The sequence below is a fragment of the Erythrolamprus reginae genome, chromosome 3 (genome assembly GCF_031021105.1).
Source record: "Erythrolamprus reginae isolate rEryReg1 chromosome 3, rEryReg1.hap1, whole genome shotgun sequence".
Taxonomy (NCBI): domain Eukaryota; kingdom Metazoa; phylum Chordata; class Lepidosauria; order Squamata; family Dipsadidae; genus Erythrolamprus; species Erythrolamprus reginae.
In genome coordinates, this window is record NC_091952.1 from 83,016,671 (window position 1) to 83,031,722 (window position 15,052).

Sequence of the window (15,052 nt, forward strand, 5' to 3'; positions counted from 1 at the left end):
GAAAAGTCTACGGTTATTTCTCAGTTGAGTAATGGCAGACCAAGATGTTTCTCTGCTGTCTGATGTATCACATTATGAATTAGCATGTGCAGGGAAGGTGAGAACATTGATATCAGTGTTTCTCAGTCTCAGTAACTTTTCAGATATGTGGACTTCAAATCCCAGAAATCTCCAGCTAAAATTTCTGTAAATTGAACTACACATATATTAAAGCTGTTGACGTTGAGAAACATTGATTGATATATATATGCATACAATGGCATCCATGGTGTGAGGGCTGGAGGATGCTAAAATAGTCAAGACCTCTACCCTCTGTGCATTCAGAGCCTTGGTGGTGCACTGGTTAGAGTGCAGTACTGCAAGCTACTTCTGCTGATCACTGGCTATCAGCAATTTGGCAGATCAAATCTCAGTAGGCTCAAGGTTGACTCAGCCTTCCATCCTTCCAAGGTTGGTAAAATGAGGACCCAGATTGTTGGGGGCAATATATGCTGACTCTATAAACCACTTAGAGTTGGCTGTAAAGCACTATGAAGCAGTATATAAGTCTAAATGCTATTGCTATTCATGCAACATTATCAAAAATATTGAAAGAGTGGGGTTTCATTCACACAATTATGATGATCATCTTGACTTTTTGCTCTCCATATGGACACTCCTATTTGTGTATACAGTATTCCAACATCTTCCCATTGGCATCAAACGCTATTCTGTTGCTTGTATTTGTATTATTGTTATTATACCCCATGTTGCAATCATTGCTTATCCACAGCAATTTTCAGCTTTATAGAGTATCTTATCATTGCCAAAGAATAGTTAGCAATGAGTAAATTGACTTCATTGAATTTAAACATGCCTGGGATAAACATATATCCATCCTAAGATAAAATACAGAAAATAGTATAAGGGCAGTCTAGATGGACCATGAGGTCTTTTTCTGCCGTCAGACTTCTATGTTTCTATTTGATGGTCTTGATTTTGCATTCCATACAATATGGTATATATGATTTGAGCTTCCCATTTTTATTCAGAAAGAGTGTCAATTAACATGATCCCATAAGGTAATTATTTATTTTGTTTTGACCTGATTTCTGGATTTCCAAGGTTAATCCAAAATATAGAACAATAGTAATTTTTATTAATTATTTCTGTAGAAAAAATAATCAAAACAGCTGTTTTAAATCAGCCACATTTACCTTTTTAAATGGCTTTCTTGTAGCATTTGAGATTTACTTGACCAGTACTTGAACTCAGAAAGATAAAAGTAGATATTTTTATGGTCTGTTATTCCTAGGAGCTTTTATCTTTTTTCCTTATCTCTGAAAAATTAAACAGTGTTCCAAAATTTTGGTTGAATTATCTTAGGTTGTTGTTAAATTTAACAATTATCTTCAAGTTACTAGAATAACATTCCATTTATATGGACAAATGACTACCACCGGTGTATAGCCTTATCTAAAATAATATTTGGTTGTCTCACAGTAGAGTACAAAGTGAAGAATAATGAAGGCCATAGTTATTTTTATTCATTACATTTCTGATAGCAGAATTTTCCTTGCTTTTAGTACTCAATTTGTAATCTACATATAATAAAAAATACATGGATGTTAGTGTTTTAGATCCACACCTCAGAGTTGTATTCATAGAACCACAAAGTGTGGAAGGAAAAATAACTACCAGCTATATTGTATAATTTCTTAAGAAGGTATTAACAGTATGGAAGTTACAACAGAGAATCACCATGTGTTATCTTTGATTTATAGATTAGATTAGATTAGATTAGGTTAGATTAGCTTTATTGGATTTATATGCCGCCCCTCTCCGCAAACTCGGGGCGGCTCACAACAATAATAAAAACAGTACATAGTAACAAATCCAATGCCCACCAATCTAATTACAATTTTAAGTTTTAAAAAAATTCATAAAACAATCCCAATATATATAAAAAACAGGCACACAGTCAATCAATCAAACGGCAAAACTACATGGGCAAGGGGGAGATGTTTTAGTTCCCCCATGCCTGACGACAGAGGTGGGTTTTTAGGAGTTTACGAAAGGCAGGGAGGGGGGGCAATCCTAATCTCAGGGGGGAGCTGGTTCCACAGGGTCGGAGCCCCCACAGAGAAGGCTCTTCCCCTGGGTCCCGCCAGACGACATTGTTTAGTCAACGGGACCCGAAGAAGGCCGAGTCTGTGGGACCTAACCGGTCGCTGGGATTCGTGCAGCAGGAGGCGGTCCCGAAGATATTCTGGTCCGGTGCCATGAAGGGCTTTATAGGTCATAACCAACACTTTGAATTGTGACCGGAAACTGATCGGCAGCCAATGCAGACTGCCGAGTGTTGGAGTAATATGGGCATACTTAGAGAAGCCCATAATTGCTCTCGCAGCTGCATTATAGAGCTTTATTTATGCATTGTTTCAGCTACTTTGATGTCTGGATATTATAAATGAAAGTAAATATCTGGTCCTGGTGACCGACTCAAATTTGATCTCACCTGGGGCACGTATATTTACCTTAATTCATAAAATGTTCTGTCAGGTATTTTTTAATATAAATTGGATGTATGCATTCTTCTTTAATACAGTGGTGGACCACTAGATTTTTTATTGAGTTTTCCTTGTCCATTTAGCCATATTAGGTTTATGCCATGTATATTTATGTATATATATGTATATTCCAGAGGCAATTAATGGTTCACTTTTCTTCTGTATCTGACAGCCCAATGGTAGCAGCCAAGGCAAGGTGCACAATCCATTCCTTCCAACCCCAATGTTGCCACCACCGCCTCCTCCCCCAATGGCTAGGCCTGTGCCTCTTCCAGTGCCAGACACAAAGCCTCCAACCACGTCGACAGAAGGAGGTGCCGCTTCTCCCACATCACCGAGTAAGTACAGGCAGAAGGAGGAAACAAGAGGCTGACATGGGTTGGAAAGGGATTTATGTTTTCATAGTTCTGCAAAACGAAACTTAACTTAAAACATTGCTCTCAATAAGTACATCAACTAATGATTTAATGAGAGAGAGAGAAAATGACTGTGCAAATAAGCAATGGAAGATTTCTGCAAAATAGTATCCTTTTTCAGGGGAGAAGAGTTGCAAGCAATTTGATATGCACAATATGTCAGATTCTTATTAATATCACATGCCTACAATTAAAAGTATATAAGCTTTTTCTTGTCAAAATTTGTAATTGTTTTACAGTATATAATTTGCAACAATGCAGAACATCTTAGGACCAATTTTTCTAATATTTTATACTGATCAGCAGAATGCATTTCTGGTCTAATGCTAATGCTTTACAGCTTCCAAAAGAGGGGAGGGAATTTCTTTTTGTGGTCTTTATTTTAACTCTGAGAGCAGCAGAAGCACAAAAATCCTATTGACGTTGAATAAAAAGAGGTGAAATTAATAATAAGTCGTTGCATCAGTATTATTAAAAGAAGGGGGGAAATATTGAGACAAATATTATTAATTTAAAATTAGTTTGAAAACATCTTTAAAAGTATCCACAAGAAGCAAGGATCACTGAGCAAAAAGTCTTAAGATCTCATTTTGGGGCCATCCTGTTTTTCCTTACCATAGAGAAGGAATGTGACAACTCTACAGGCAAGCTGTATTGTGTATGGTGATTTAGCTGTTTGGGTCCCCAGTAATATTCCTTGTTTTAACTCATTGCAAAAGAAAAAAAAACATTTTTAGCGGTGTGAAGACAAAAATGAATAAATGAATGAGCAAAAACATAACCTGCAGTCTCATCTTTGAAATCTTAAGACTTTGACATACCATATCATACACTGATGCTCTAATCTGTTTAGATGCATATGTAAGAATAAAAATATTTCACATTTAGACAACCACTTTTTCTTCTCTGAAAGAGGTAAAAACATATTAATAAAAAAAAGACTTAAAGAGCACTGAATTAAGTTAAGTACCCATCTTGGTAATTAAGAAGGTAACAGTCACTTTATTCAGGCTATTAATAAAATGATAACTAGATTTAAAGGCCTTTTAGCCTTTACTATCAGTACCACTAATGTTGATAGTTTGTAGATTCAGCAGATCCACTTGTGTTACTCACTCATGACAGACTATTTGGCTGAAGTAAGGTAATGATATAAAATGCTTTGTGAGCTCCAAGTGCTGTATTAAAAAAAGAATATTGCTATCCACTCTGACAAGTAAAAATAAAATAAAATTACTAATCAGGGCATCGTATGAAGAAAACATATTCTATGACCTGAATTTTCACATCTTTTTTCTTCTTCTTCTTGGTAAGACAAAGGCTTGTTGAAACATAACAACTTGTATTCTTAATTGTCTCCTTTGTGATATATTTTTTTAATATTTCAAAAGATGGGTCACAGCTGCTGTGTGCCTGAAACTTTTATTTAAACTAGATTAAATAAAACTGAAATTTCCTGATTGCTGGATTTGTTAATCCTCCCAGGGATTTATAACTTATATAGCTATGGAATCTGAAACATGAGTGTAGGCAGTTTCACAGTTAGCCTCCTGAAAGCTCCAGTGGGAGCTTCCCACAATCACAAATAGGTGATAAATTATTATTTGGAAAAAATGAATGGTATGCTGTAGAAGATGAATCTTAAGGGAGGGCTACATTAAAACAAGGTGAGCAGTTGAACTGGCTGGCTTTGGAGGATTATTTTTCATATTTCTTCTGTCAGGTTCTTGTCCGCCTCTTAGTACAGCATCTGTAGAAGATCAAATATTATCACCAATCATATAAGTATAGCAGACGTGCTTGTATCATACATATCATGCTCTGGAAAGATGAAAACACATGATATATTAGATTAACACTGACTGGGATTCTTTGTTGACTATATTTCTTTGAGGGTAATAATTATTTCAGAAAAAGAAGGAATTTTAAGACTACCCTCTGAGTCACAGAAAATGAAACATAAGTCACAAGTTACATGTTTTGGTATATGAATTAGAACTTCTGGTTCAGCGTTGTCAGCTCTAATGTGTAACATCTCTAAAACATTAATCCTCCCCAGATACATTATCTGGGGCCAAGCAACTGGAGATAATGTCTGTTACATTTCAGATATTATTTGGGCAGAACAAAGGCTCTTTCATCCTTTGTGATACATACAAAACTCAGTTTGGAAGGGCAAATATGTAAGAATAATAGAAAACAAGAACAACTATTACTTCAGATCAGCATTTTTTTAAAAAAAATTCTTAAGGGCTTCTCTAAAGAAAATGATTGAGGAGTAAAATATTGCCTAATGGCAATGAATTATTGTGACATTCAGGGGATGCTAAGAGGTTGTGAAGTATCTTACTTTTGTTTTATTCTCTGTCTATATTTCTGTCGTTCATTCATTTTAAACAATGTACTCTTCTGCATCTTGAACTCATGTATGCAGAATCTGTGATTTTGCTCTCTAAATAGAATCTGAAACATAATAGATAGGCATCATTTAGTTTTAGTTTAAAAAACTTGGCTACTTTAAGATGTACAGTATCGACTTCAACATTCAGAATTGCCCATCCAGGGTTACCAGAATTCTGTGGTTGGAATTCACTCAACTTAAGTTGTCAAGTTTGAAAAACACTGACCTAGAAGTGTCAAAGTTGCAACTATGTTAATAACTGTATTAGACATGTTTTGGAACCATTTAGTCTTCATTTATTTTAAAATGGGACTGACTGCTAGCAGTATTAGGAAAACAATTTAGAAATATGAACTTCAAGACTGACAAAACAGTATATAAAATTGGATTTAAATACTGTATTTAGAAACACATAAATAGGAATTTGTGTTAATGGTACATAAATAAGGAGTAATCATTATTATATTACATTATAGCAAAAGAATATTTTAGATTTGAGAATTGAGAATTGTATCATAAGAATTGTCTTTCACTCATATCCCTTCTACATGTAATACGTTCCTTTGATAATGTTAGCTATACTTACAATGTTGTAAGAACATAGGAGATTACCTGCACAGGTCATATTATTTGTTCATTTAACCATATGGTTGAATTTGTGTCTCCGATCTTGAGTAGAAGACTTTGCATGACATGACATTAGATCTAAGAATTTTTACAAGAGAGAAAGAGAGAGAGAGAGAGATGGATATAGATATAGATTATTATACAATTCTTATGTTCATGTTTTATGATGATATTTACTGTAATGTATTTCTCTATTTTTAATTGTTTTTTCCAGTGTTAGTCTCAGGAGCTCACTTAAAGACATGATTGTTCCCTAGTTATATAGAATGTTCCCTAACTTTAAAGAACGTTTGGAGACTGCAGTTAGTGCAAAATGCAGCTGTGCGAGCTATCATAGGACTTTCAAGGTATACCCATATTTCAACAGCACTCTGCGAGCAGCATTAGCTAACGATTGGTCTCCAAACGCAATTTTAAGTCTTGGTCATGACCTATAAAGCCCTACATGGCTTAGGATCAGGTTACTTACAGACCGTCTCCTGGCTCATAAATCCCAGTAACCGGTCAGGTCCCACAGAGTTGGCCTTCTCCAAGTCCTGTCAGCTAGGCAATGCCGCCTGGTGGGGCCTAGTGGTAGAGCCTTCTCTGTGGCAGCCCCGGCCTATTGGAATCAACTCCCTCATAGAAACATAGAAGTCTGACAGCAGAAAAAGACCTCATGGTCCATCTAATCTGCCCTCCAGAGATTCGTACCACCCCCACCCTCCTGGCCTTTCATAAGGCTTTAAAAATTCATCTCTGCCGGCAGGCTAGAGGCTTTTGAGCCACTGGTATTCTGCTCTGGCCATATATAGGAGCTAAGATGGCGCAGCAGGTAGAGTGCAGTACTGCAGGCCACTAAAGCTGACTGTAGATCTGTAGGTCAGCGGTTCAAATCTCATCACCGGCTCAAGGTTGACTCAGCCTTCCACCCTTCCGAGGTGGGTAAAATGAGGACCCAGCTTGTGGGGGCAATTTGCTGGCTCTGTTAAAAAGTGTTATTGCTAACATGTTGTAAACCGCCCTGAGTCTAAGGAGAAGGGTGGCATTAAAAAAAAAAAAAAATAAATAAATAAATATATGGAATGAATGTGAATGACTGTTTTTAATAATTGGGGGTTTTAGATTAATTTTAGATTAGTTTTAACCTTGGGTTTCTCACATGTCCTTTTTTGTATTATGCCCATTTTGTAAGCCGCCCTGAGTTTATGGAGAAAGGCAGCATAGGAATCCAAATAACAAAAACAAACAAACAAACAAATAAGTATTCTATTTATTTGAGTTATATAATAGTTTTATGATAGACCATTACTTTGAATAGGGTAGAGATCACCTAATTTATACCATTAATTATGTTATTATGAATAACACATAAAGTTACAGTTGTCCCAAAGGTGTTTTTCCAAGGGCCAACTGGACTTTCTGGTTTTTCTTTCAAGACATTTCACTTCTCATCCAAGAAGCTTCTTCAATTCCTCAAAGAAAAACCAGAAAGTCCAGTTGAAAAGTCCTCTTGTAAAAGCTGTATGTCTGAGAATCTCCATAGTCATAAATCTTCAGCCGTCGCTCACTAAATAGTTTTTACTCTTTTTAAACCAGTAGTTATATACAGTGGTACCTCTACTTAAAAACTTAATTCGTTCCGTGACCAGGTTCTTAAGTAGAAAAGTTTGTAAGTAGAAGCAATTTTTCCTATAGGAATCATTTTCCTATAGAAATAAAAAAAATCCAAAACTTTAAGGCTTAAAAATAAAAGAGGGACTCTGAGGCGGCGAGGAGGAGCACACGCCTCCCATACACCCGGCGTGAGGCTGCCACCCATACACTGCACCAGAGAGAGAAACCCAGGGGGAATGGCAGGAAACTGGCTGGGCCTTCGTGCCGCTCTCAAATTTCCTGGAAATTTTTTCTGGGCTCAGGTTCTTAAGTAGAAAATGGTTCTTAAGTAGAGGCAACGCCCAGTTCTTATCTAGAAAAATTCTTAAGTAGTGGTGTTCTTAAATAGAGGTAATTCTGTACTTCTTTGAGAGATTATATTCCGTATGAATAACAAATTATTCTTCTAAAAACCTGAACTGACAATCACAGTCTACCTCTCATTTTGCCAGGCCCAACCCCTCAGCAGAACAACAGTCTATGGAAGAGCAGGCTGCTTAGAAAAAATGCCTTATTAAGGGTGTGTAGATGGCACAGAAGAAGAAGAATTGTAGAGTCACCGCAAAGCAGAGCAGGACATAGAAAGTCCAAGTAGTCCTTGATTTAGGGCCACAATTAATCCCCAAATTTATGTTGGTTAATGACATAGTTGATAAATGGCCTTTGACCCATTTTACAATTTTTCTTGCCACAGTTTTAAGTGAATCACTGCAGTTGTTAAGTCAGTAACACAGATGTTCAGTGAATCTGGCTTCCCCATTGACTTCGCTTGTCAGAAGGTCACAAAAGGTGATCTCATGACCCCAGGTCACTGTAACCATCATAAATATGAGTCAGTTGCCAAGTGCCTGAATTTAATAATATAGAATAATATAGAAGTAATAGCAATAGAATATAATATGGGACAGAGCTGTCAAAATCAAGGCCCACAGGGTGCTTAGATCTGGCCTGGGAACAGTGAAGGACAGACCCACAGTGCCTCTACCATTGGAGCTTCGTTTTTCTGAGAGGGTGTTTCAGGAGGCCGCATTGTACAAGAAAAGCCATTTGAATTAACTTCCCATGCTTAACTCCAAATCCATAGCATTAAAAAGCAAGGTATTCTTCTATTGCCTATTGATGTCCATATTTATTTTTCCATCATTTGAAATCCAGTTGTCCTAAGTCAGATTCTTGATCCTTATAATGTGACTTCATTTTCATGTTCAACATTTGTTTGGGTGGCTCTCAGATCAGTGTTGTTGTTGTTGTTGTTTGTCTGTGATCTAGTGCTGCTTCCTGAACGCATGTGTCCCTTCCCTTCACAGCCTATTCAACACCCAGCACCTCCCCTGCAAACCGATTCGTCAGTGTTGGACCACGGGATCCAAGCTTTGTAAATATCCCTCAACAGACACAGGTGGGACCCTTTCGACTTCTGTTTGCCATGCTGTTTGTTAACTACTATGTTGTTTTTTAGTGTTGCTTTGGCAAGTGATTTGTGTCTCTCCATCAGTTCATCTTCACAGTCTGCATATTAGTAAAATGTCACATCTGGCAATTGTTTGTTTTTGTTTTGAGAAATTCTCATAGCAACAATGGGGTTATTTTTCCACAGAGTTATTTCCTCTTCTTTTTCTTTTCTGACAACTTTCTGCTGTAAAAATAATCACATGGCTACTTTCAGTTCAGAATATTCTTAATGTTTCATTCCATGCCCTGACATCACATGACAAACATTATAAGAAATGTTATGACTTATATGCATTTCGTGCAACTGCAGGTAGAAAATCCAGTTCTATTTTAGCAATTAGGAATTTTGGCAATTTGGCAATTATATTTAAATTCAAATTTAAAACTAATTTTCCATATGATAAGTTGAAAAGAAAAAAGGAACCTATACTTTGAATCAGCTTTGACATCTGCTAACATTTGGCATCGTCTTCTCTGGCAATATTAAACTGCTAACCAGAACATACAGAACATTTGCCAGACCAATCCTTGAATACAGCTTACCCGTCTGGAACCTGTACTGCATATCAGACATTAATACAATTGAGAAAGTCCAGAAATATTTCACAAGAAGAGTATCCCACTCATCTGCTCACAACAGAATACCTTATTCCACCAGAGTTGAAATTTTGGGCTTAGAAAACCTAGAGCTATGTTGTCTTCGATCTGATCTAAATGTAGTTCATAAAATCATCTACCACAATGTCCTACCCGTCAATTAATACTTCAGCTTCAACCACAACAACACACACACACGAAATAGATTCAAACTCAATGTAAACTGCTCAAAACTTGACTGCAGAAAATACGACTTCAGCAACAGAATGGTCAATGCATGGAATGCACTACCTGACTCTGGTTTCTTCCCCAAACCCCAAAATCTTTAACCTTAGACTATCTACAGTCGACCGTACCCCATTCCTAAGAGGTCTATAAGGGGCATGCATAAGCGCATCATAGTGCCTACCGTCCCTGTTCTATTGTCCAAATTTACCTATACCTACTTTGCTTTTGTTTATGTTTATACCATACCTATTATCTTGTACACCTTTTGCCAGATAAAAATAAAAAATAAAATAAGCCCTTAGATTTTCTACTGGTCTACTCTGGAAATGGTCCAAATAAGTGGAATGATACCTTTTTTTCATATGTTTAAAATCAGAGTGTTAAGATTGCCCATTCAGTTACTCTGCAATCAGGATTGATAATATTCAAGGCTTTAATTGCTGCATGGATCAAAAATACATTGAATGACATAGAGCAAAGGATCCAGAATGGAATATTATACTGCATGCTTGGGACATACGATTTCTCCATTGCAGAGAAAAGCATGCAGTTTCAAACAAACCATCCACCTTTTTATGTTTGTTCAAAGCAAAACCACAAACAGCCCTTCTAAAGATTTCTATCCTGAAGGGTGATTTCTGATATTTTCTAATATACCTGTAACAAGAGTAATATTTGACCACCTCTGTGGAATTGTAAAAGCTGCAGTATATTATGAATTATGTCTGCTTAAATGAGATTAGTATCTTCAGTAAGAATGATAACTAATTAAATGTGGAATGCTGTTAACCTGCTGTGTAACTCGCCACGATATTTAGATCATGGGGGGAGCAAAAACTCTGATAGAAACAGGGATGAAATGCTCCCAGTTTGTCGGTGCCTGTCAGTCGTCGGAGAGCCGGTCGCAAAGGGAGCGCAAAGCTCCTGCCACCTACCCAGACACCACCATTTGGGTTCTTTTATCCTCTTTGCATGCGCAAAGCTTTCTGTGCATGTGCAGAGAGTAAAAGAACCCAAATGGCAGAGTCCTGGTGGGTGGGTGGAGCCTTGCGCTCCCTTCACGATTGGCTCTCCAACAACTGACGGACACAAGCGAACCAAGAGCATTTTACCTCTGGACTGAAACAATCCTCGCTTGGTCCATGCAGCTGATGCAGAGAGTATCTTGATTATCCTGATTCCATTAGCTGTTTATTTTGCGAATTCATAATGACTGAGAAAGTAGTTTACTGCCCTGATACTAACAAATTCTTTGCTCACACATTTTGGAATGCACAGCCTTTGGTGTACCACTCAAACCAGCTATAAAAAGGTTGTATGTCCTTGGCTGAAGTGATTTTGTTCTACCCTAGCCACAACCCTTGACCTGCTTTACCACAGAGGAAAAGCACCAACTGGAAGTAAAAGAAGCTATACATATATGTATATGAGAAAAGACCAAATGGATACTATTAAATTCAATCAAAGCAAGGGGAAAAGTTAAAACCTTTCTAAATGACCTCACATTTTAAGGTCTTTTTCTAAACAATAACTGCAAGTCAAACACTGCTTCTATTTTTTTTACTCTTATTCAGAACCTAATAATATGGAGCCAAAGTTAAACTTGGTTTATTTGCTAGTTCTCAAAGGGTGTTTCAAGCTATATTTCTTAATAATGTCCATCATGCTATCGAAACCATATCAGAGAGATTATTGGGATAGATGATAGATTCTACAAAGGGGAGGGGGGATCCCTAAAATATGAATAAAATCCTTCATAGCTTACAGCAGTGTTTCCCAACCTTGGCAACTTGAAGATATTTGGACTTCAACTCCCAGAATTCGCCAGCCAGAAAATGCTGGCTGGGGAATTCTGGGAGTTGAAGTCCAGATATCTTCAAGTTGCCACGGTTGGGAAACACTGGCTTACAGAACACAGTTCCTTCAGAAAAGATAAGATTAAAAATTGTTTTCAAAGATTTGTTTCTTAGCATCAAATAGAACACTTTAAAAAAAATGTCCCTGGACGTCAGTCTGAGTTCAGCCAAAATTAATTTAATTTCATGATTAACTCCTTGACTTTTATTGTACCAATGATACCACTTAATGCACAATCTTTTACATTCATGTGAAAAATACAGAAATTGAAATTAACTTTTTAAAATAAATTTACATACACCGTGTAATTTTAAATGTTTTTATTAAAATACACATTTTATTAGTCCTTCCTGGTTTTGCTCCTGAATTTCCCTTTATAAAACAAAGTTATAAGCAATTAAATTTGTTTATACGTATGACTTTCTTTCAGATGGTCCCTTTTCAGGTTAGTCCCTTTGATCATCATATTGATAACTTAATATGCCATAAGTGTGAAGAAAGAAAAGAATCATTTGATTTATTTATAATTTTTTCCAATGGCATGTTTTGAAAGTCAAGAGCAAGATAGTGCTGGTTTTATTTGACAGTTGTAATTTTTAAATTATAATTAGGCATTGGGTAGACTGTATTTGTTTCCTCTGTGAAAATGGAAGTCAAGTCATAGATCAAATAAACAGAGATGCTACTGCAAAAGTATGTTACAAACAGCAGCATCCTTTCCATATTGCACATTCCGATAGGAAGACTAACATTTTTGAAACATTTATTTCTCAATAGATGAGCTGAAGTAGTTCCTTCATACCTCCTAATATGTTCTTTTCCTATGTCATCTGTATATTGTGAAAAATTCTGAAGAGAAAAACTTTTCAAGCAGATTTACATAAGTTATATCCTTGAGTCAGAAGAACCCCATATAACTATCTGTAATAAACAAAGCATGGATAGCTAGTTGCTTGTGTAGAATAGCTCACATCTAAGTCGTGTATCTTATCATCAACTACTAGATAATCTCTCTCTTGTATAAGGGAATATTGACAGATCTCAAATAGAGGCTGCCCTACATGACCAAAATGCAACAAGAATCAGTACTTTGCCAAATGCAGTAAATTGCCACAGCTTGCATATGGAAAGTGGGCTTAATTGTGTACCTTTCAGTGTGTTCCACAAAAAAATCAGTGCATTTCTAAGCCTGTTATAGGCACAGAATATTTTTTTTTTACAAAAATACTGTTAGTCACCTGTTGCAGATTAACTTTAAAAATATAGTTTGTGGAGATTGGACACAATAAATAAGAGTAGTCAAATTGAGCAATGAGGGAATCGGTAGTCGTCCAACGTCAGCAATTAACTAGAATACAGTGGAACCCCGACATAAGAGCTGCTCTACTTAAGAGCAACTCGAGATAAGAGCTGGGAGGGGAGAGATATTTTTGTTCTACTTACAAGCCCAAATTCGAGATACAAGCGCCAAGGAGCTGTCTCCTGAAGCCAAACGCTAACTTCCGCGTTCGGCTTCAGGAGACAGCTGCGAAGCGGCGCGCGTGTTTTAAAAGGTTGCAGCCGGCCTGGGGGGCTCGGGGGGGTGCTTGCAGCTTTCTTTCTTGCTCTTTTTCTTTCTCTCTTTTACCTTCCCTTCCTCTATTTCTTCTTTTCTTTCTCCTTCCCACCTTCTTCCCTCCCTCCCTCCCTTCACTCATTCCTCTCTTACTCTCCCCTTTCATAAGTTTCCTTGCTTCCTTCCTCTGTTCCTGTCCCTTCCCCCTTTCTTTCTTTCTTTCTTTCTTTCTTTCTTTCTTTCTTTCTTGCTCTTTTTCTTTCTCTCTTTTACCTTCCCTTCCTCTATTTCTTCTTTTCTTTCTCCTTCCCACCTTCTTCCCTCCCTCCCTCCTTTCACTCATTCCTCTCTTACTTTCCCCTTTCATAAGTTTCCTTGCTTCCTTCCTCTGTTCCTGTCCCTTCCCTCTTTCCTTCCTTCCTTCCCACCCTCCGTCCATTCATTCACCCATTCCTCTCTTGATCGCTTAAAGCCGGTCCCTGGTGCAAAAAGGGTTGGGGACCTCTGTCCTACAGGATTGGGTGGCAGAGAAGTTGAACATATGTAAATTTAAAAGTTTAAGAAAGTTTACAAGTTAAGTGAAAGAAACTTCATTATTCATTTATATGTACATGTACATTTCTTCATTAAAAACATGTCTTTCTGCATAATTTAGACTAACTTTGTGAGTTTTTTGAGGGCTGGAACCAATTAAAATTATTTACATTAATTCCTATGGGGAAAAGTCGTTCGAGATAAGAGCTGCTCGACTTAAGAGCCCAGGTCCGGAACGAATTAAACTCGTATCTCGAGGTACCACTGTATAGAAAAAGGCAATATCATTTCCTATATCCACAAATCCTGTGAGACTGCCTTCAGTGATGAAGTCAATACTTTTCACAACTCAGAATGAGAGCGCTGTTGGCTTTTGAAGGGATTTCTGCATTTGCAGTCACCAGTAAGGGCTCTCTCCTTTGTAGCTGCATAGATGGAAGTGGTTAAACTGTGTTGGATTTCAAGCCTCTGCACAGAACAAGGTCATAGAAAGTACACCAGCAAGTCAGGGAAATATTTTAACTCTTTGAGGCCTATTGGGTAAATAGCAGAAAGCAGCCTTCATTTCTGTACTGCTATTGTTCCAGCTTCCTTGAAGCCCCTCTAATTCAAAGGATGTAACAAGAAGAGAATTCACTTACTTTCGCATTGAAACCATGCGATTTCTTTTTCAGTCTAAGGATTTCTATTAATATTGGAAGGAGTTTTACAGCAAGCTATTTAAAGCTACAGTTCTGAAGGCAATTACCGATATACAATAGTTTATAAACCCTATGTACATTTATTCAAAAGTTCATCTCAGTGAACTCTGTTCAGTAAATATTGTTAATAATTCCATTATTGTTAATAATTCCCACAACAGGATTTCAAGTATTTTTATTTTATTTTATTATATTATTTTATTTTGTTTGTTTTTTGAATAGCAATCAAAAAATCTTTATCTGCTTTGGCTTAGTCTTAACAGTTTTGCTATAAATTCACAAGAAGTACATTTTTTGCTACAGAAAGCAACAAAAATATGATCATGAAAATAAGCACGATTGGATAATAGTTCATTCTAAAATGAATTTCTTTAGACTAACTTATTTATATATATTTTTTTAAATCCTAGAACTTAAAGACAAAAATAGGTGACATATGATCAGGTTCAGTATTCTTGAGAACAAAACCATGCTTATAAATTGTTAAAACAATTGAAAAT

The 15,052-nt window shown here is 36.8% G+C and overlaps 1 protein-coding gene across 5 annotated transcripts in view; it reads left to right on the forward strand.

Annotated features, from left to right (window-relative positions):
* NFIA (nuclear factor I A) overlaps positions 1–15,052 on the forward strand; it is a 418,929-nt gene that overhangs the window by 371,144 nt on the left and 32,733 nt on the right. For 4 of the 5 annotated variants that reach the window (XM_070746027.1, XM_070746029.1, XM_070746028.1 and 1 more), the window contains 2 exons: positions 2,722–2,887; positions 8,936–9,027. In XM_070746027.1, coding sequence (XP_070602128.1) covers positions 2,722–2,887; positions 8,936–9,027 — 258 coding nt within the window. The remainder of the gene's footprint in view (positions 1–2,721; positions 2,888–8,935; positions 9,028–15,052) is intronic. The other variant, XM_070746032.1, reaches the window with a different exon arrangement.